Here is a 20,766-nt window from a genome sequence, read left to right on the forward strand (position 1 = left end):
CATCTCACTTCAGACCATATCCTCTCTTAAAGCCAGAGAAAGTAAGGTCTTTGTAATACATCTTAAAACATTCACCACATGCACACACTTTTATTTAGCACAAAGCTATTAAAATCAGTAATTGACTGTAGTTGTATAGTTTAGGCATCCACATAAATATATTTTAAGCATTCCCATGCTGTCCGGTCACATACCATCTAGGGAACCTGAAGGTGCACAAGTCCATGGAACCTGATGAGATGCATCCATGAGTCCTGAAGCAACTAGCAGATGAAGTTGCTAAGCCACTATCCACCATATTTGAGAAGTCGTGGCAGTCTGGTGAAGTTCCCACTGACTGGAAAAGGGGAAACCTTACCCCCATTTTTAAAAAGAGAAAAAAGACGACCCAAGGAACTACAGGCCAGTCAGTCTCACCTCTATGTCTGGCAAGATCATGGAGCAGATCCTCCTGGGAACTATGCTAAAGCATATGGAAAATAAGGAGGTAACTGGTGACAGCCAACACTGCTTCACTAAGGGCAAATCATGCCTGACAAATTTGATGGCCTAGACATGGATTTGATGGATGGACCACTCAGTGGATAAGGAATTGGCTGGATGGTCGCACTCAAAGAGTTGCAGTCAAGGGCTCGATGTCCAAGTGGAGACCAGTGACGAGCATTGTTCCTCAGGGGTTGGTATTGGGACCGGCGCTGTTTAACATCTTTGTTGGCAACACGGACAGTGGGATTGAGTGCACTCTCAGCAAGTTTGCCGATTACACCAACTGCGTGGTGCGGTCGACACGCTGGAGGGAAGGGATGCCATCCAGAGGGACCTTGACAAGCTTGAGAGGTGGGCCCATGCGAACCTCATAAAAGTTCAACAAGGCCAAATACAAGGTCCTCCACATGGGTTGGGGCAATCCCAAGCACAAATACAGGCTGGGCAGAGAATGGATTGAGAGCAGCCCTGAGGAGAAGGGCTCGGGGGTGTTGGTGGATGAGAAGATCAACATGACCCAGCAACATGTGCTTGCAGCCCAGAAAGCCAACTGTATCCTGGGCTGTATCAAAAGAAGCGTGACCAGCAGGTCGAGGGAGGTGATTCTCCCCCTCTTCTCTGCTCTTGTGAGACCTCACCTGGAGTACTGCGTCCAGCTCTGGGGCCCCCAACATAAGAAGGACATGGACCTGTTGGAGCCAGTCCAGAGGAGGGCCACAAAGATGTTCAGAGGGCTGGAGTACCTGTCCTATGAAGACAGGCTGAGAGAGTTGGGGTTGTTCAGCCTGCAGAAGATTCCGGGGAGACCTTATAGCAGCCTTCCAGTACCTGAAGGGGGCCTACAAGAAAGCTGGAGAGGGACTTTTTACAAGGGCACATAGTGATAGGACAAGGGGTGATGGCTTTAAACTGAAAGAGGGTAGATTTAGATTAGATGTAAGGAAGAAATTCTTCACTACAAGGGTGGTGAGGCACTGGAACAGGTTGCCCAGAGAAGTTGTGGATGCCCCATCCCTGGAAGCGTTCAAGGTGAGGTTAGATGGGGCTTTGCGCAACCTGGTCTAGTGGAAGGCGTCCTTGCCCATGGCAGGGAGGCTGGAACTAGATGATCTTTAAGGTCCCTCCCAACCCAAACCATTCTACGGTTCTATGATATGATACCTTAAAAAAACATGAATCAGGACTTTGACTACTACAATAACAGTAAAAAAAGAAAAATGGAAAACAGTAATGCAAGGTAAATGTTACATTCTGGATCCTATGTTCTATTATACAACATCTCAAAATTCCATAAAATACTTGGAGATTTTAAAAACTCAGCTAGCCAAGGCCCTGAGTAACCTCATCCAAACCTGAAGTCAGCCCTGCTTTGAGCAGAAGGTTGGATGAGATGACCTTCAGAGGTCCCTTCCAATCCATGTTAGTTTATGATTTTATAAAATAAAATGGAGAGTGGGAGTGTGTTTGCACACGCATACATACACACAAACACACTTGCCCTCTTTCTTTCTAGATACCCTAGCCAGTCTATAGATAAAACTACACTGCCTACTGCATGTAAAGCAAGATTACAAACATCACTGAGTGGTAGACTGATTTTGATATCTCAAATACACATCAATTTTACATTTATACACAAGAAGTCCAGAAGAAAGTATTGCTTTATGACCTAAGTGAGGTGGCAAAGATGTAAGACTTCTCACACTTATCAGCTCTATCTGATCTCAGAAGTGTCCAATTTATCTGTTGAATCCTCAGCTTCATGAAAACACAATCCTCACTACCCAGAGCTTTGACTCCTGTAGTGGTGAAGAATCTCTCTGGAATTATAAAGAGATGAAATATTAATTGCTTCTGCTGAGACATCAGAAAAGAGAGGAAGCAGGCTTGTCCTGAGACAGGTAACCACTCAAACCACAACAAACATTCAGGTTCACCATTCCTCTCTAACCCACATTTCATTTACACATCTCAAACTGAAACTCCACTACTCCTACCTTCAGAATTCCTCCTTTGATGCGTTTTCCCTTCTGCCATCCACTGATCAGTATTTTCAGCAGTGACTTAAAAGAATATGCTTAACATGACATATTGTTGAAACTCATTCGGGATGCCTCGATTTCAAAGCCCAAAAAACATGTCATAAACAGACACAGGACATTAAAATTTCTTGAAAAAGTAATGACAAGTACCATCACACTTACGATAGTATTTCACACTATTAAATCTTTCTTACAGACAAGCGATCATGCCTTATAAAAGTTACATTTCGAATTTACTCCTATTTTACCGTAAGATAAAAAAGAGAAAAGAGAAGCAACTTGAACAAGATGATCTACTAAGCCTGAAGAATTCAGAATAAAACCAGATTCCTGCATGCCTGTTATATTCTTAAATAACATGTCTAGGTGCTTCCTCCTGAACTTCTGACTGTATGATCAAGCCTTATAGACAGGCATTCAGAATAAGAAAAGAGCTGAAGAATTAAACAGCCATTCTAAACGGTAAGAAAACAGGGCATTGGAACACTATTATTTTCTAGAGTATCCTACTCCAGCCTGTCTCACCTCAGTTCTATCCCCCCCACCCCTCCTGCCAAGTGGTGTCTGTGACGATCTACAAAACTACTTATTTCACAAAGAAGGCTGCAAGAGCTATTTTAAATAATTTTTTTCTGAAGTTTTGTAGTTTTTCTTACTAGAAAAGTAAATCACATATACAACAGATCACCTTTCCCAAACAAAACATATGAAGTTTTCATATAATACTAAGTTAATTCAGCTAAGAGCACAATCATAATTATTGTGATTTTAGAAAAATTACTTCTTGTAAAGGCAAGATAATGGAATATGAGGTTAGTAGTACGAAAACTGCTACATTGTAACTTAAGTTCTTTAGCTAATGGTTTGAACTATAAGTTCCAACACAGAACCTGTTCTTATTTGGATGGAAGTTTCCCAGTTTACATACTTAAATACTCACATTTCAAAAGATTTGATAGATCCACAGTTCTAAGGAAACCAACTGGGACAGTAAAGCCACATTACAAACACAAAACAAAAAAAATTCAGTGTTTTTACAGCCACTGTTTACCTTCCACTATAAACCCATACAGAAAATTTCCTCATTTTCACAGTATTTCGGTCAGAAACCTACACTCAGTATTGTCAAGAACCCAGCTAACTATTTTGCTTAGAGTAATTCTTCTATGTGTATATTCTTTATGTATCATTGGAACAACAGTGTAAACAATTTTTATAGATTTAGTTCTGACATTTGAACATATTCAAGTTCAGCAATTCCCATAGACCCATAGATGCTGAAAAACTTACTCGGCTATTTTGACAAAAGCATAGCCATTGCTCTTGTCATGTTCTTGGCAGAAGCAAGAACATGTTGTTTCAGAATCATTACCATTCACTATTCTGCAAAATTTACTGGAAAATACTAATGACAATGTTCTGCTCTACAGAAGTCAGATATCCAAAAGCATATGTTGATATAACAACCCAAAATATATCATCCATGCATATTATAACATTACAAAAGGAAATTTTAAAAAGTCTACTTTTCTCTTGACTTTTCTTCAGCATCAAGAGCTAGTCTAATGGGAGGTTTTGGAGGAAACACATTAGTATGGGCTGAATCATACTATATTCAAGTACTATGCACCAGAATAATCATTCTACCAGTAATTTTATGTAGTAAGCGCACCTCAAAACATCATGCATTTGCAGTATTAGTTTACTTCCACAAGAATAAGTCATTAAATAATATAAATATTTTTAGTGTGCATTAATAAAGGCACAAGAACTAGGCTGAACAGGCTGACAAGATGGTGCTCAAATGCCACAGAAGGGCAGAGCTCCTTACTGAAATAAGCTACTGCAGTTGCAGATTCTTCTGCTGATCCTGTAAACTTTGGAGGAAAACATAACTGATTATACTGAAGACCAAGTCCTCTTCCCTTTTCACTGGGATGACACTGACAATAGAAAAATCTGAGAGCCCTGAAGGGCACTTCACTGAGAACTAGTGTCACTAGTCACAGTTTTTCTGTGAGCCAAGCTGAGTCATTTACATGAATGACTGCTTGGTAGTCAAATAAAAATTTGAAAGGTCCAGAGCAAAGAGAGAACACAGAAAGACATGGGAAGTAGCGTTTTCATTTTGAGAAAGCTTCAACAAATGATCTTCTCTGCTTTATTTAAAAAAATAAAAAGCTATCTGTGCAACGTTTGGCAAAAGATATGTTGTTAATAAGGTAATGTTGAATTTTTATACTTCAAAAGCAACAAAAGAATATTTAAAAGCAGCAGTTTCTTACAGCAAGTGAAGTAGCTCATTAAAAAAACTGAATGTTGAGTGTAATGACCTAATTAGGGGAATTTCTCCATAGAGAGAGGCTGTTCTAATGTAGGTTGATGGGAAAACCCAGCTGGCTTGAATACTGTCAGATCAAGACCTAAACACTTATGAAAGTGTGTGGTTAAAGAAAAAAAAAAAAAAAAGAATCAGAAGACTGGCAGTTTCTGTCCTCCTGACAAACATATATTGAATACAATCATACTAATTTCACAGTTTCTCAGTTAAAAACTTTCCAGGATTACTCATACTTAGTAACTACAAAACAAATTCAGAACTGCCAATGCTATTCTGTTGAACTTCAGTTACTGAAAGTACTCCGCACTTATTTCATCTTTGTTAAGAGAAGAAAATAATTAAGAGGCATCATATATCAGCTTAAGGAGTATCAAAAGCCAAAGCAAGAGATCAAATTATTCAGTAATGAAATCTGTTTAAATAAATGGCATAGTATCTGATCTTGATCACTCATTTTTTAGAAGGCACTAACACAACACACTATATAGTCCAGTGTTTTTACCCATCATTTTTAAGTGCACCAATAACCTGCAAGAATACCTTCCAGTGTGCGGGATATGTTAAATTTGTTCCCTAAGAAAACACATTCCAAGAAACGCATTCAGGATGGAAGCATCCTTGATGCTGCAACTGCTCCTAGAATGTTGTTTTTATTTTAGCCCTTTGAGTTTTAAATAAGATGTGAGGAACTTTTTCATTAACAAAAACTGCAGAAAGTTAATAAATTCTGAACAAGCTTGAGCAATACCTAGTAGCCTTTTGGCTTGTTGTTTCTTGCTGCCATTCAGAGAACTACGTACAGACTCTCAACAGTGAAATAATCCACTCCACACACTTTATTAATGTTAACATAACACAATAAAAAACTTTAGGTAATTAAGTTTAATGTGCTGTTCAACAAAGTAACATGGAATTTCATACTACAACTTACAGTAATTCTTTATAGTTCACAGTACCCTCACAGCAAAATCAAAATGGACCAAAAACTGCCCCAGTATTGTTAAGCAAGAGCTTGATTTTCTTCTTGCTGGTCACCCTGAAAAGTAACACAATTATAATAGTTACAATGTGGCATTCAAATATCTAAATATGAAACATGTTTGCATTGTTTCACAAAGTATGTCTAGGCAAGTACATTCCCCTAATATGATCTTCTAACTTTGAAACAATGGAAAATATTACAGTAATTCCATTTGTGCTTTTGTATGTGCAATGCATATAATCAGACCAACATCTTATGTTTTTATGACGTACATACATAGGTTTCACTATAGTGAAATACAGATCAACATTTAGCATTACAGTAAAGTAAATTATTTAATTAAAATGTCTTAGACTAACCACTCAATCTTAATTTTCTGTAAGGTAAAGCCGTGTTACACATTCACTTTCAAGTTACATTAGTGAAATAACCAGAGATTGTGGTTTGTCAGGGGGTGGGGGGATAGGTGTGTGTGGTTTTTTTAATTAAAAACAAACTGTGAACACTAAAGACCAAAAACAATACATGCAAAATGTTTTAGTTCAATTAAGAATTTTTATTTTATACTTTGCCCAGACTTAGAGACTCTGAACACAAACTAGTCAAAGCATCAAAAAATCAGCTTGTTGGTAGAGCACAGGAAGCTGTCCTACTAAGCAGCTTATTTTATCTTTTTTTTTCCTCCTTTTTCTTTTAAATGTAATTTAAATTTTACTTTCCTGCTTGCTAAGAAACTCCTCAGCTGTTCACACTGGTGTCATAGTAAATCTTCAGCATTAACAGCTTGCTGGAGATTTCCTCAAGACTGTTTATTTTCTTTCCAAATTAGGGAATTACACTTTACAACTGCCTTGTCTGGACAGTAATTGTACAACTTTTCAGACAACAGATTAGTTAAGATAAAAAGAAGCTCTGCAATACGGACTCTTGCAAGATCCCGTGATTGTGGGAAAAGTTATGTAGCAAAAATGGCTATAAAAGGAGTTGCCACTACCATTTTAGGAGAGACAGGAACTGAAGCTGAAGCCTACCTTCAAAGTAGGGGCTTTCCCAACTGATCATTTACTAATGACTGACACCAACTTGTCCTACAGGTTTTAGTCTTCCTCACCAAACTGCTGTGACACTTTTGAGTATTTATTTTGTATTTGCATTCTGTTTCATTTCTTAGCGAATCAAGGCAAAAAAAGATACATTCCATAATCAAATCCCAGGAAAGTCAGTTCTATTAATAAGACAGATTCTCATGATAAAGGTCCAGGTAAAGGAGTTTTTGAATCTCTATCACTCAAATATTGCAGAAGTAGAAGAATCCCAAATCCCCCAAAGCTTCCTCAAAAAACCCTATTCAACTACTTTGACTTATCATTGTTCAATCTTAATGTCAGAGTAAATAACAAACATTGAAAAAAAAAAACCAATAAATTGTTTATTATCTGCTTTGACAGTTTTGCACTTGTTACACATAAACCAGAAAAATAATTTGAATCTAGCTTGGTTAGTATTCTAAATGTTAAAGTTGGAAGTTAATAACAGAAGAAGCATTAGAGAAGAACTGAATGTATTCAGGAACCTAACTGGACATGGTTCATTAACACTTCCCTTTGGCTATGCTCTGCTAATAATACTTTAAATCAGACTTCCGTACATTCTTTTCTTCCTGTGTTATTTCAACATTCCAATTCTTCACAAAAGCCAGAACTCAAAAACCCACACCATTTCACCTGGCAAGAATCTTGAAAACCCTGCTACTTGACTCCCTCACTGCTTGTCCATCAACTTAATTCTCTACAACAACAGCAACCTCTGAAAGCTAATATCATCAGGCAAGACTCCATAAACAAGACAAACCAAACATTAAAGGCACTGATGAAGCAGGTGAGTTTAAGTGTTCTTGCTCCATTATCTTTGATATTTCCAGTTCCTTAACAGTTAGTGTTTAGCCAACATAAAACTAGACTAGCTAGTAAAAGGCCTAGAACGCAACAGCTGCTTTATGACTATTAATTCGGAATTTGTTAATAAAGCCCCTTTGCAAGGCCTTGTTCTTTCCCTGGCCCTTATCTAGCAGCATAGAATGAAAAGACGTACTCCGTAAAGCCCAAAACAATAAGAGCAACAGGAAAACATGACACCCAAATGCCTGGAAAGCAGGAAATACCTGCCTTCATCTCCACCCTTCAATAGGAAGTGCAGTACCACACCTTTAAAAACAAGAAGAAAAAAAAAAGTATACATTAACATAACCACTGTTCCTTTCCAAAGGAAAACCACTGTTTTCTACAACAATAAAGAATTTTGCCCACCCATCTAAAAACACAGAGTTAATAATTGAGTTTAGTCTTACTTTTAAGACCCAAGTTCAGCTACCAACATGACTTTGGGCAAATCACTTGACCACTGTATGGATTTCCCACAGCTAATAAGAATCCCTCAATAACATCATCACTCTACCTCACTGCTCTACTGTGAATGAAAAACAAACCGCAAAGCATTACCAGTGATGTGGTGTTCAGACACTGAAACACAAAACAATTATTTTCCTCAGACAGAGGCTATACAACCACTCCTGGTGGGTAAATATTCCCTAGAATAACATAGTATGCCCTAGGATGTCTGTCCCATAAAACTCTTCTTATTTTTGAATCTCTTTATTCTTAGCCAGCTGTCATTTCTTAGCTTTATACAATTACCACTGCATATATGCCTGATCATTTGTCCAGCATTCTCACATAGATATCATGAGACTGTAACAAAGCATCATATACCTTACCTTTTAGGGTAACAGAAACTTTTTCTCATACCAAACAAACTTTCCACAACATTTCTCACACCTCAGAAGGCTGAAATAAGCAATCAATTAAGAACAAACCCTCTGTCTCACCTGTATCAAATCAGTCCCAGGAATTCAATTATTGCTTCACTCCAAACTAAAATTATATTCCCAGAGAAAAATGCTATTTTGAAGAATGTACTTGAATTTGTCAGCTTCATCAGCACTGGCATTTATTTTCTCCTGACCTAGCTTCCAAGAATTCTTCTGTGCCACAGAATTGCTTTCAGAACCCCAACTTGTTCACCTACTAAAATCAAAGTAAGAAGAATTAGGAAAGTCACAAGCAAAACCACAGTGGAAAACGAGATTCAGACAAACATGCTACATGCGTTACATACTTCACCATATTAGCGAGGGGTTTGGACACACCATGCAATGCCAATGTAATGTCCTAGGTTCTCAGTGTCCCCCTGCACACATTAAAAGATACATTTTTTTAAAGGTCAGATAACTAAGACATGGACGAAATTACAATTATTCAGTAACACTGTTGTAGATAATTGAAACCTAAAAAAAGAGTAATGGACAAGCATACCTATTGGAGGCTCCTCTGATCTCAACTGTGAATGCCTCAGTTACTGATGACACTGCAGTAAACGAAATCAGCAGTCGACTGATGGTGTAGTTGCCTCGTTGAGCACGGCACTATTTTTAGATAGGTTAACACGTCACTTTGTATGTAATATCACTCAGTCAACAATGAAACATTTTTCTTTTGAGAAAGGTTAAAGCACGCGCAACCGCACTTGCCTGGAGACTGTACTACTGTAAAAATCTAACTACTTACTAGAGTGACTAGGATACATGTAAAGTACTAGGTATTTTCTTGTTCCACTCATGAATCTTGTATACAATTAAGGAAGGCAGTCACTGAACAAGCAGGTTTGCTGCGTGTACTCTAAGAGTCTTACAACTTTTCCAAAATCTCTCTCAGATTCTTGCCTCAGAAGGACTGAACCAATCATTATGTACCAAGATGTTTTTAGATAACGAATCAGAGCATGAATGACATGAGTTTCTAAAAAACAAAATTAAAAGTGATAATAAAATCAATGCAAAATATTTTCAGATGCAAAACATGCAAAAAACCATAGTATCACTAACGTGTCATCTGTCTCTGTTGACAAGCAGTCATGTGGCATCTCTCTCTCTTCTTTCACAGTCACAATTCTCACATCTCCAAGTTCAGAACAAGCAGATTCTTTAGACAACTGGTCATCATTGTCATACCTGCAAATACAACCCAAACTGTCAACTGAAACATTTCTTCTACAAAAAAGTTTTGTTTCTATTTCGTCTAGACTAGTATTATGTGCTCAACAATGCAAACAACAGAACAAATACATAAGCTGTTCTACAAAGGATATCAAAAAATCTTCCATTTTAATAAAATTAGCTTTATACTTTTTTCTTTCTTATACAACTTCTGCCCCATTCTTTTTAAGTGTCAGCTACGGTCTTAAGTGTCAGCCGGTCAAGAAAAACATTTCATCCGCCCTTCACATATAAAGAGTATACTACTAACGTTCCATCAGCTGCTATTAAAGAAGTGCTGCCTGACAACGCTCTTTCTTCTTTCACAGTAATTCTTCTCACACCCTCAGGGAGGGGACAGATCGGAGCTTTTGACAATGGGTCATAGCTGTCATACCTAGAAAGAAAACACACAGTTGGTATGAAGACCCAGAATGATTTACTTGGTATTAGGAAACAGAGTATTGTGACAGTCTACTCACAAGTCCAGTAAAAACCCTGCAACTTCTGCATCATTTCTGAAGTCCAACTTTTCCTTAAGTGTCAACCATCGGTCAATATGATTTCCCACGTAAATCCTTGTTTTCCCCCTTCTTCTATCAAGACTTTGCTTTCTCTTTTTCTTTTCCAGAAAAGACAACACTGGGGGCCTTCCACATCTCTTTGCTGGTACTGACATTGTGAGACTAGAAATAAAGGAAAGACTATTTAGTGAGACGTAGCCCACTAGTAAACAGATTATATCTCGGTGTTCTGAATCACCACAGCACAAACCGATTGCCAAACGCCGTGAGCCTTTCACTCCTATGAAGGTAGGAGCCTAAACCGCTGTAACTGAAAGCGGCTCACAGCAGACGCGGTACCCGCCGCCCGAAGAGCTGAGGGCCCGCCGGCCGATGTGGCGCGCAGCCCCACACGGACGGCTCCCAGCCGCGCCCCCCCGGGCTGAAGGAAGGCGCGGCGGCACCTGTTCCCCCGCCAAGGGCTCCGCCCGCTCCCGCCCCGTCTCTCCCAGGAGGCGGCTGGCAACGCGGCCGTTTCCAGTCAGGCGACGGGCCGCCGGGCAGCCCCGCCTCACACCACCCCTGAGGGGAACGCCCCCTCCCCGCCGCCCCCCCAGCCTCCAGCCCCTCCCGCTGCCCCCACCCCGGGCCCCCGCCGTGGCAGCGCCCCGCCGCCCCCCTCCCCCCGGGGAAGGCGCCGGGTCACTCACCCGCCGGGACACTCACCCGCCGCCACCGGCGCGCCCGGCGGAGATAAACACGGGGCACGTGACCGACGGGGGGCGGCGCGCGCTGATGACGCGCTGCTCACGTGAGGGCGGGGCGCGCCCCTCCGCCGCCGGGGGCCGAGCGAGGCGGAGGTTGGGCGGGAGCGCCGGCCGCTCCCCTCGGTCCACCGGGGCGAAGGGGCCGCGCCCCACCCCCCCACCCCCCGGGCTCCATCCGTGCTCCCGGCCGCTCCCCGGCCAGAAGGGGGGGACTCGGCTAAACGCGGCTCCGGCCACATCGTGCGCGGCGCATCCGCCGCCAGCTCCTGATGGAGAGCTGATGTTAACGTGCACCGCCGGCCCGAGCGGGCTTTGCCCTCCGGTGCCTCGCAACTGGACTTGGCCGCGTACCTCCGCAGCGAGAGCCGCGGTGTTGGAGGTTAGCCCTGTCTCCGCAAGAAGAGGCCTCGGTTAATGCTGCTTCGTGTGCTGCAAGATGTAAGCCAGGCTTGTTTTGTAAAGGTCAAGTACCAGTTCTACGGAAACTGGTTCAAAGCCTTTCGTAAATGTTAAAACATGCAGTTAACTACAATCACATCTACTGAAAGAACGTTTAAGGATACGGAGGTAAAAACGGGTATGGCAGTCACTGAACCTGAGAGAAGGCATGTAATGCAATGTATTTTTTAATATTCATTTAATAAGCTCAGTAAATGTGTTACAACAATCAAAAATACAGATTTTCCAAGCCAATTCCCAGTATGAATTGCAAAAATACTGTACTATTACTTTACCGTCTGAAAGGCCAGGTTCAGAGACAAAAACAGAATCTTCCTCTGAAGAGCAGAAAATGTTTGAAATTTGACTTACCTGTTGAAAGGGAAATACTAAGTAAGTGACACAAGGAAAAAGAAAATGAAACGTAAATTTGGAATCCATGTTGTCACAATGTGTTACAGCGATGTCACTGTACGCAGCGTGTACTCCACCAGTTTCTTAGCGCTTCCACACACTTCTGCTTACATATACTGCATTTTTAAATACATGAATAAACACAGCCCAAGTTAGCTAGCAATATTTATGGATAATTTTATCTAAACAACGAAAGGGACAATCAGACCTGCTAATTTATTTTTTATTATTTCTACTGTCAGTTTTGGTAGACTCACAGTAACAAGTCAAACAAGTTCGCTCAAGAACTAGTAGACAACTGAAGGCTTATGGAAACATTTATTTGCATCTGCTGAATCAGCTGAATAACTTGACTGAAACAAAATCTTTTGTTTGTTTTTTGTCCAACATTTATTTATATAACTTGAAAATAAAGAACTGAAGAAAAAAACCATCGTGTCCTTAAATATATTTCACTATCTTTTATCATGTACAACAACAGTACATGAGCAGATTTTCATGATGCATTTTAGGGAGTTAATAGAGAAGTAAGTTTTGAAAGAATTATCGTAGCATAACTACAGGTTCTCTCAAAATAGCACAAATTCTCAGTGATACATGTATATAAGATAATCCCTTGTATTTTACCCTTTTCATATAAAATATGAGATAATTCCTCCTCTATCACCATTATTTCTGTAAAATACATCCTTGGTCATACTGTTTCCAAGTACATATGACTATTTAAAAGGCCTTTCATACTTAGTTTTTCTGATTGCCTTCACAAATGTAGTTATCGTCTGTATAAGTAGATTCACATTCCAAATAATGGAACTGTGTTAACCACTAAAAGCTGTTGTGTGCTTATAAGTTCCTGCTTATCTTGAAATCACAAAGCTGCTGGGAGAAGCAAGGGGGTACTAACAACATTTACTTCTATCAAGTAATTTTGAAACAAAAGCAAATATGCGGCGACTCACCTTTTATGCTAAGTTAGTAAGTTAAGCAAGCTACTGCTGTTATGCATGCTTGTAAAGTTAAAAACAGCATTTAAAAACAAAGGTGCATGTCTGTGTTCTCAATAATGAATTATAGATAAGAAAAAAATCAAAGCTTTTAAGTTAACATGTCTTGCCATATTTGTGGGTTTTTTCTGTTCCTCTCATTAAGGAGGTCTGCTAGCCGGCATTAATTTCTCCTGCTTCAGCTGATCCTGGCTGTGTGACAGACACAGCAAGGGAATGCTTTTAATCCCACCAATTTTTATATTAATGTTGATTTTACCACTCGGATGTCCATGTCAGTAAGGTTAATATTTTACCCCTGAACTGTTTCGCACAAGTCCTTTAGTAAACATGCATTCCTGGTACAATGAAGTGTATGTTATAAAGCGGCAGCAGCTGCCACTTAGGAATGAAATTTCAAAGCCAATACCCCAGGCTCAGCAAAGGTTAAGGTTCATTTTCCTCCACAGCAATGCAAAGAAATGTAACTGAGGGCACCAGGTGCAGCACACTGCCTCCTCCTGAACCGCAACTGCAGCCACGCAGGAAAGAATTTCAGAGGTTTATATAGTTCATAGCAGTCTCTCCACTGCATTACTTCAACTCACTCTCTCCTCTGAACATCAACTTCTCACTGAAAATCCTGGCTATACTATCACGTTTCTGCTGATAAATATTTTACTATGCTTCATTAGTTTCTAGAGCAAACATCTTATCTTTGAGTTCCTGCATACTTAGCTTCCAAATGTAAGCATAGCAATAATATACCTTACAAACTTGTGAAGCCTACTGTCTCCTAAAGCATGTACTTTTCAACATAAAATGCCCTGTGTTGCTACAAGAGCAATCAGTAAACCCAGGAATATATTTAAATGCCCCATTTATTTCATGTTTTGTATATATTTGCGAGACGGGATTGAGAAACTGCTCCCTGGAAATGCTAATGCAAACGTCTTCATATAGTAAGTAATTTATGTAACAGAATAAAAACCATGCAGAGACCAAGTTTATCGAGCTAAGTAGCCTGTTTCCAGAATGCATGGGAATGCTTGATCCTTTACCTGGTATATTCTCCCAGTTTCCGGTTATCAGTGATGTAAGGACTTTGAAGACAAGAGGGTGAATCCAAACCATTACATTAAGCAGGCAGGGAAAGACCTATACTCCATGAACTGAATCCCTTTTAGACCCCACTTAATATTTTGGGCTTCGTAATATCCTACTGCAGTGATTCTTCACTTTGCTTTTTGAGCCATTTGTTACAAAAGTGTTATTCCTAGACAAAAAGTGACTTATGACACTAGCACAGTCTTATTTCCAGGTTCCAGTGCAATACTGATACTCCATTAAAAAATACAGCACAGCAGTGATATTAATTAACCCCCCCCAAGGACCAGCTCTCTCATCATCAATAGCTTTAACTGGTCTGTTTCCCTTCTACCCTGAAACAGTACCAATGGCAACTATTTAATAAAGAGAACTAAGAATAAAGTTGAAAAGCACAAGGTTTATCACCACACAATTCATTCTAGCAAGAGTCTTTGCTTGCATTACAATCCTTAATGCTTTCAGAACAACCCAATTTATTAAGAACAGTATACAAAAGATAGATTGACACAAAGGTTTAAGGTGCAGACTTTCAGAAAGCATGCTCATTTTCACAATTGAGCTCCCAGTCATTTGGGCCTTCATGGTACAAACCAGGAACTACTATATTCTAAGAGGCTTTAAGAAAAATTAGCTGTACAGAAGTCTAGCAAGACCTGCATTCTCATTGCACCTTGATCCGTGTAAACTAGGTAATACAAAAGTAGAACTGCTTACATTTATCGATCACTGCTTAGGATGATCCGTCACATTTAAATTCTTTAGCAGGAGCTTCGTATCTTCAGTATTTCATCTAAGTTATCATAATATCTGCAAAGAATTAATAATAATTTTTTTAATATTAAAAAGCAACTAAATTATGCTGTGTGGTACCTAACATGCAATAAAAACTTTCATGCAGAAAACATTAAGTAAAAAAAAAGTTGTAAAGAATAGTCAAACAAGCAGAGTAATCAAACCAATATGCTAACGCATTTTCACTAGAGAGAAACAGCATCTCTAACAATACATTTGCTTCATGTTTCCTATTTTTACTTTCTCCCCCTCATCATCTGCTTCTGTTCTGCTTTTTCTTCCAAAAAGCATCCACCTCGTTTAGCTTCACTCACCCTATCACAGAACTCAGACTGAATAGAAACAACATTCCCAATGCCAAAGCCAAAAAAGCACTACCTATTCATAAAAGGCCTTCTAAAAATGACTCCCCGTTTTTCTTACAATAATTTTAGATCTTTAAGAGAAACAGTCCGTACTGATTCAATGCTTTGCTACATACATCCTCTAAACAAAGGCAGCTCAGTTTTTTGGCCATCAGTACCTTTGGATGGTACCTCTGCCTTCAGTGCTGCCATTTTTGCCAAATCTTCCTCCCTTCTTTTGGTAGCCAGTACTGAATCCCACAAGAATGAGATACAGTAGTATGGAGAAAGAGGATGAATTACAGAACACGCAAGAATTTCAGCTACTTTCAGTATTCTTCAGTAAGACAAAGAACTACTCCTTCCAGTCATGCAAGTCACCTAAGCAATGCTCAAATGGATTGCTCTTTCTCTAGGAAAACTCAGAATACAAGAGCTCCGTAGGAGTCAGCAACACCCGCGGCACAGCTCCTCACGGGTCCCCATCCTCCCTGGGAGGCTGCAGCTGATGAGCACTGCTGATCCAGCGACACAGAAGGCTCTGAAGCAGCTCCGGTCACCAGGACCAGGAACTACGAGAGCCCCGGCTGGGGGGGCAGTCTGGGCCTAAGGAATCCTTTCCGTCACGACAAGCATCATCAGTCCATGTATCTGCAAGCAGCTAAAGGACAGGTACACTTTTTTGCTGGTTTTATAACAGTTCTGACTAAATGTAAAAGCACTATTTAGTGCACCAGGAGAATACTTCCACGTTTTAATGCTGACACACTTCTAGTTTGATAGAGTAGAATCCCACTTGTGTCAAAACATGAGCAGAGATTACTTAGTTAACTCTGCTAGTAACATTTAGCTGGAAACCTACTCCAAGCGTCACTGAACTACCACTTGTGGTGAAAAATTTAAGACAGCAAGACGGTTTGCTTTGCTTAAGAAGACGTGCATGAAAATAAAAACATGCTGGGGAGAAAATCCTCACAAGGACGCTCAGCGGGGCCTGAGGAGGCCGCAGCTCCGCCGGTGGAGCCCCCCGAACCCCACAGGGCGGCAGCCTCGCATTGAGACCCGCTCCCCAGACCCCACGGGCCCCGCCGACACCCCGGCGGAGCAGTAAGGAAAGCCCCGGGCCGGGTCCTAGGGCCGGGTCCTAGGGACGGGACGGGACGGGACGGGACGGCCCCCGCAGCACCCACCTCCGGGCCGGCGCTTCCCGCGCTCCCGGGCAAAGGCCGCCCCCGCCACCTGACCCGGGAGCAGGCGCAAGGCTGATGACGCCACAGAGCCGCTCTACCCCAACCGCCGCCTGGGGTGGGAGGGGCCGTTCGCCTGGCAGGGCTGAGGCGGCGGCGAACGGCGCAGGCGGGCGCGCTTGCCGGGCCGGGCCCTGCCCCACCGAGCCTGTGCCGCGGGGACTGCGGGCGCTGCCTCAGAGCGGAGGCTTCTCTGTGCTCGACGGGCAGCGGTGTCCGTCCCCGAAACGGATCTCCCCAACAAGGCTCCTCACTCCAAGGGGAGCAGGATCGGAGACAGGGCAGAAATGACTGACGTGAATTTTGCAGGCGTTACATAAGAAATATACCGATCTGCCAAGATAATTCAGCAATAGTGGTGAATGTTCCTACTCTGTGTCCCAGTTCACTCAATGAGGCAGATGGGAAGAGGCCTTCAATTACTACCAAAAGTATTATGAGAAATAAAACGGAGCATGTGTGCAAAGTTGATGTGGAGAGTGACACAGTTTTCCTCACTGACAGCATGAGCTGAGTCAAAACTGAATCCAGCGATGGACTGTAACGATAGAACGAGTGGGAAATAGAGAATGCTCTTCATTTAAATGCATGACGATGAGGAGAGCCTCTTCAATGCCAGAACCCACAAGAGAGAATGAGGAGAGCAGGTGAAATGTGGGAAACAAAACTTGAGAAGATAAAATACAAAAAGGTACTGGCAAGTGGCAACACTATAATTTGGCTCCTGAGGCAAGTCCCTGGAGGGCCAAAAAGCTCATGACAGACTTTCTCATTTTGTCACTCATTTCTCTACAGCAACCATAGTAAACTTTATAAGTATTATTACAGTCAGTGCATGTGCTAAAGAAAACTTCTGGACCCACCTTCTGCGTATAACCCTGAGGCCTCTGGATCTCAGCTTGAGGAGAACGAGCCCCATGCAGTGCAGGGAGGAGTTTGAGCTAGGTAAGATGTCCTCACAGGGGCACTCAGACCTCACTCCTTGTGTGAGCCGGCACAGGCAGGATGCAGGAACAACCATAAAACCACGGATGAAAAACAAAGAGTAAATCTATTTTTGTTACCTCGCGGACCGGGGGATCCCCAAAGCAGCACCCAGGCAGAGGCACACAAGCGGGAATGCTGGCACCACAGAGCTCGGTCCTTGCTAGAGGACCACTGACCCTGCTGTTTTCACCTGTATATCAAGGATTCGCACAGGCATATTTTACCACTGTGCCTTGATTGTTCCCACAGCAGGGCAGGAATCTCAAGCATGTTCGATAGGGTGCCTCTGAGTCTATCACAGGCACAGATGTTCTACTTGTCAAGCACACCAGAGTAAGCAAGGGTTGGTACGATGTGTGTGTTTTTCTACACCCCAGCTGCAAGTCATTTGAGTGTGTTTACAATCCTCCTTGCCAATCTTCCCGTTATTTTCCCCCACTCCCCATCCTTGTGCCTTCAAGGTCAGTGGGCACCTTGGCAAGGCAGGAGTATTAAGGGAACACACCACTACCTGGAGACAGTCCGTCCCTGCCACTGTCTGTGTCTGCAGGGGCTCCAGGGCCTAGCTGAGGGCCTGCGGGGGTTGGAGAGCTAGAGGAGGTGGAAAAAAAATATGGAACGCTTCACGAATTTGCGTGTCATCCTTGCGCAGGGGCCATGCTAATCTTCTCTGTATCGTTCCAATTTTAGTATATGTGCTGCCGAAGCGAGCACGAATCCGAAGCCCCATCCCTAGCTATTTCTACCCCCGAGGTTTGGGCTCCGTCAGGATAGGGCGAGCCGTCCCGTCGGGCAGGCCGGCGCTGGCTGCTTGAGCAGGCCGTGCGCGGTGTCCCCACCTCAGGCCGTGCCGAGGCTGTTGCAGGGGACGGCAGACGGAGGGGGCAAAGGGTGCCGTCGGCGCCCCCCGCTGTATGCAAATATGCGCAAAGCACTCTGGGGCGGGAGGGGGCCCGCGCGCCCCGTGGCGGCGGCGAGCGGCGCAGCCCGTGCGCTGTGGCGGTGCCCGGGGAGGGTGGCCTCGTCACGGGTCCGTTTCTTAAAGATAATTTTGGGAGGGCTTTAAGGGCAGCAGTATCCAGTTCTTCGCAGCTAGTAATATCACTGTTTTCTGTGGTAGTTTTTACTTAAATTAGTTTAATATCAATGATCTGTGGCAATATACTGGTAATTTAAATGGTTTGCTGTTATTCCAAGCACCTTTCAAGCCCACAGGAGCCATAATAGGGGACCCCTTACTTGTAGGGAACGCTGAGAGGGAACACGCTCTTACCTGCGCCGGGGAGGGGCTGCCGGTTCCCTCTGGGGCGGGTGGGCGCGGTCGCGGCGCGGCCGGAGCTGCGGCCGTGCGGGTGGGACGGGCGCGGCGGCTCCGCGGGGGAGGCAGGGCGGCGCAGCCCGTGCTCCGGCCGGGCGGGAGGGGGTGCGGACAGGAGCAGCGGAGGGGTGCTGGGCCCCTGACCCGGGCGCCAACAGGTCGGAACCACCCTGTGTTAGGGCGTCGTTATGTAACCCCTCGGAGAGCGGTCCCGTTCGGCGCCGTCTCTGCCCGGTTCGCTGGCAGGCCGGTGGCACAGGAACCACGTCTCCGCCTTCGCTGTTGTTTTTTTATGGGTGTGGGGTTGGTCGGTGTTGCGAATACAGTTATTTTTCTTAAACCGTCTTGACAACATGTAGTGTAGTGGGTGTGAGTAAAAGAAGGACAGTATACATCATGGTACGATGCCTACAACCTTTTCTTCTAGCGTGATTTGATTATTTCATAGAATCATAGAATCACAGAATAGTTTGGGTTGGAAGGGATCTCTAAAGGTCATCTAGTCCAACCGCCCTGCCACGAGCAGGGACATCTTCAAGTAGACCAGGTTGCTCAAAGCCCTGTCCAACCTCACCTTGAATGTTTCCAGGGATGGGGCATCTACCACCTCTCTGAACAACCTGTGCCAGTGTTTCACCACACTCATTGTAAAAAATTTCTTCCTTATATCTAGTCTAAAACTACCCTCTTTAATTTATAAACCATTCCCCCTTGTCTTATCACAACAGGCCCTGCTAAAAAGTTTGTCCTCATCTTTCTTATCAGCCCCCTTTAAGTACTGAAAGGCTGCTATAAGGTCTCCCCCGGAGCCTTCACTTCTCTAGGCTGAACAACCCCAACTCTCTCAGCCTGTCCTCATAGCAGAGGTGCTCCAGCCCTCTGATCATCTTTGTGTCCCTCCTCTGGGCCCGCTCCAACAGGTCCATGTCTTTAATTATGCATAAAAAGCTGATTGCATACGTTTGTAGTTTTTCCACATCTCGCCTGTTTGAATGAAACGTTCTGTTACCTTTACACTGGTCAATTAATACTAAGAGAGGAAACAATCTGGCAAACTAAAACAATAGCTGTGACAATGGTCCCTGCTTCTTCTCAAATACAGCAAGCAAATACCCAGCCCAAAATGCAAGAAAGCAAAACGAGTATACAGATGTGAAATAAAAGGCAGTGCACGCGGTACTGAGTCTATATTCAAGCTTTAAATCACATTATCTGAGAAACAGCGATCTTGTTTAACGCTAAGGTGCTTCTAAATGTGCATTATTTTCAGGGCTGTGAAATGCTGCGATAAATGACCAGTGGAATTCTTACATAGGATTAATACATGCGGAATACATGGAAGAGAAGCGAAGCAGATGCTGTATTTATAATGCAAAAAGAGTACTTTCATCCCTTTTCCTTTTGGATTCCCTCAATAGGAGCGGGCCGGGGGCCCCCGTCAGCGGTTCCATGGTGTAATGGTTAGCACTCTGGACTCTGAATCCAGCGATCCGAGTTCAAATCTCGGTGGAACCTGAAAGTTTTGCCTACGGGGAGATGCCTTTACTGCTCATTATCGTGGAAAATGAGTTTAAGGGAAACTTAGTGTTTTTCACGGGCTTTGGGAATGCCGTCAACTCCTGACTATGCAATGCTACCTGAAAAACGTATTTAAAGTAAAAGAGAAAGAGAAACAAACCGCAGGATTTTCCTGATTATTTTTTTTCCGTATTTATTATTTATTGTAGCTGGGTTAGCACATTCTTACACGAATTATCTGAACAATTTCAGACATTCCTTAGTATACTGAAACGTAAGTCATTCTTTTTATTTCTGCGCTGTGAACAACCTGTGTGGAAACACGACTCTCAATTCTGCGTTAGAAAAGCACGAGGCAGTCTGCCGAGCCCCAGCGCACCTGTGAGGATTCCGTTTGTGTATCC

General features: G+C 42.7%; 1 protein-coding gene and 2 non-coding genes across 15 annotated transcripts; 1 reads left to right on the forward strand and 2 right to left on the reverse strand.

Annotated features, from left to right (window-relative positions):
- Positions 1-1,903: 1,903 nt before the first annotated feature.
- Positions 1,904-17,575, reverse strand: LOC142417831 (zinc finger protein 692-like). 13 transcript variants are annotated; one of them, XR_012778130.1, is made up of 12 exons: positions 16,483-16,548; positions 14,871-14,963; positions 11,946-12,021; positions 10,424-10,627; positions 10,213-10,338; positions 9,792-9,917; positions 9,223-9,332; positions 9,026-9,097; positions 8,736-8,934; positions 7,943-8,055; positions 5,801-5,905; positions 1,904-2,306 (listed from the first exon to the last, which is right to left on the reverse strand). XR_012778130.1 is itself a non-coding variant. In XM_075518913.1 (7 exons), exons 4-7 carry the CDS (start codon positions 10,618-10,620, stop codon positions 9,618-9,620), a joined length of 537 nt encoding a protein of 178 aa, XP_075375028.1. In that variant the 5' UTR covers positions 10,621-10,627; positions 11,946-12,021; positions 14,871-14,963; positions 17,403-17,575; the 3' UTR covers positions 9,340-9,617. The 13 variants fall into 13 exon arrangements, 3 of the variants coding, with proteins under 3 accessions (XP_075375028.1, XP_075375025.1, XP_075375029.1); XR_012778131.1 differs by lacking the exon at positions 7,943-8,055 and having other exon boundaries at positions 1,913-2,306; XR_012778132.1 differs by lacking the exon at positions 1,904-2,306 and having other exon boundaries at positions 5,691-5,905; positions 8,017-8,055.
- Positions 17,576-18,133: 558 nt separating this feature from the next.
- LOC142418008 (U6 spliceosomal RNA) lies at positions 18,134-18,240 on the reverse strand. The gene has a single exon (XR_012778167.1). It is a non-coding gene; the product is annotated as a U6 spliceosomal RNA (small nuclear RNA).
- A 2,047-nt stretch (positions 18,241-20,287) lies between these two features.
- On the forward strand, positions 20,288-20,359 carry TRNAQ-CUG (transfer RNA glutamine (anticodon CUG)). The gene has a single exon. It is a non-coding gene; the product is annotated as a tRNA-Gln (tRNA).
- The last annotated feature ends 407 nt before the right edge of the window (positions 20,360-20,766 follow it).

This window comes from Mycteria americana, chromosome 16 (assembly GCF_035582795.1).
Source record: "Mycteria americana isolate JAX WOST 10 ecotype Jacksonville Zoo and Gardens chromosome 16, USCA_MyAme_1.0, whole genome shotgun sequence".
Taxonomy (NCBI): Eukaryota; Metazoa; Chordata; class Aves; order Ciconiiformes; family Ciconiidae; genus Mycteria; species Mycteria americana.

Bases quoted from the DNA above. Each gene is read 5' to 3' on its own strand.
- LOC142417831 (XM_075518913.1), bottom strand. From the start codon at position 10,620: ATGTCAGTACCAGCAAAGAGATGTGGAAGGCCCCCAGTGTTGTCTTTT. The intron at 10,339-10,423 runs GTGAGTAGACTG...TTTTCTTTCTAG, and splicing joins GCAGGGTTTTTACTGGACTT to GTATGACAGCTATGACCCAT. The intron at 9,918-10,212 runs GTTAGTAGTATA...TTGTATTTGCAG, and splicing joins TTAATAGCAGCTGATGGAAC to GTATGACAATGATGACCAGT.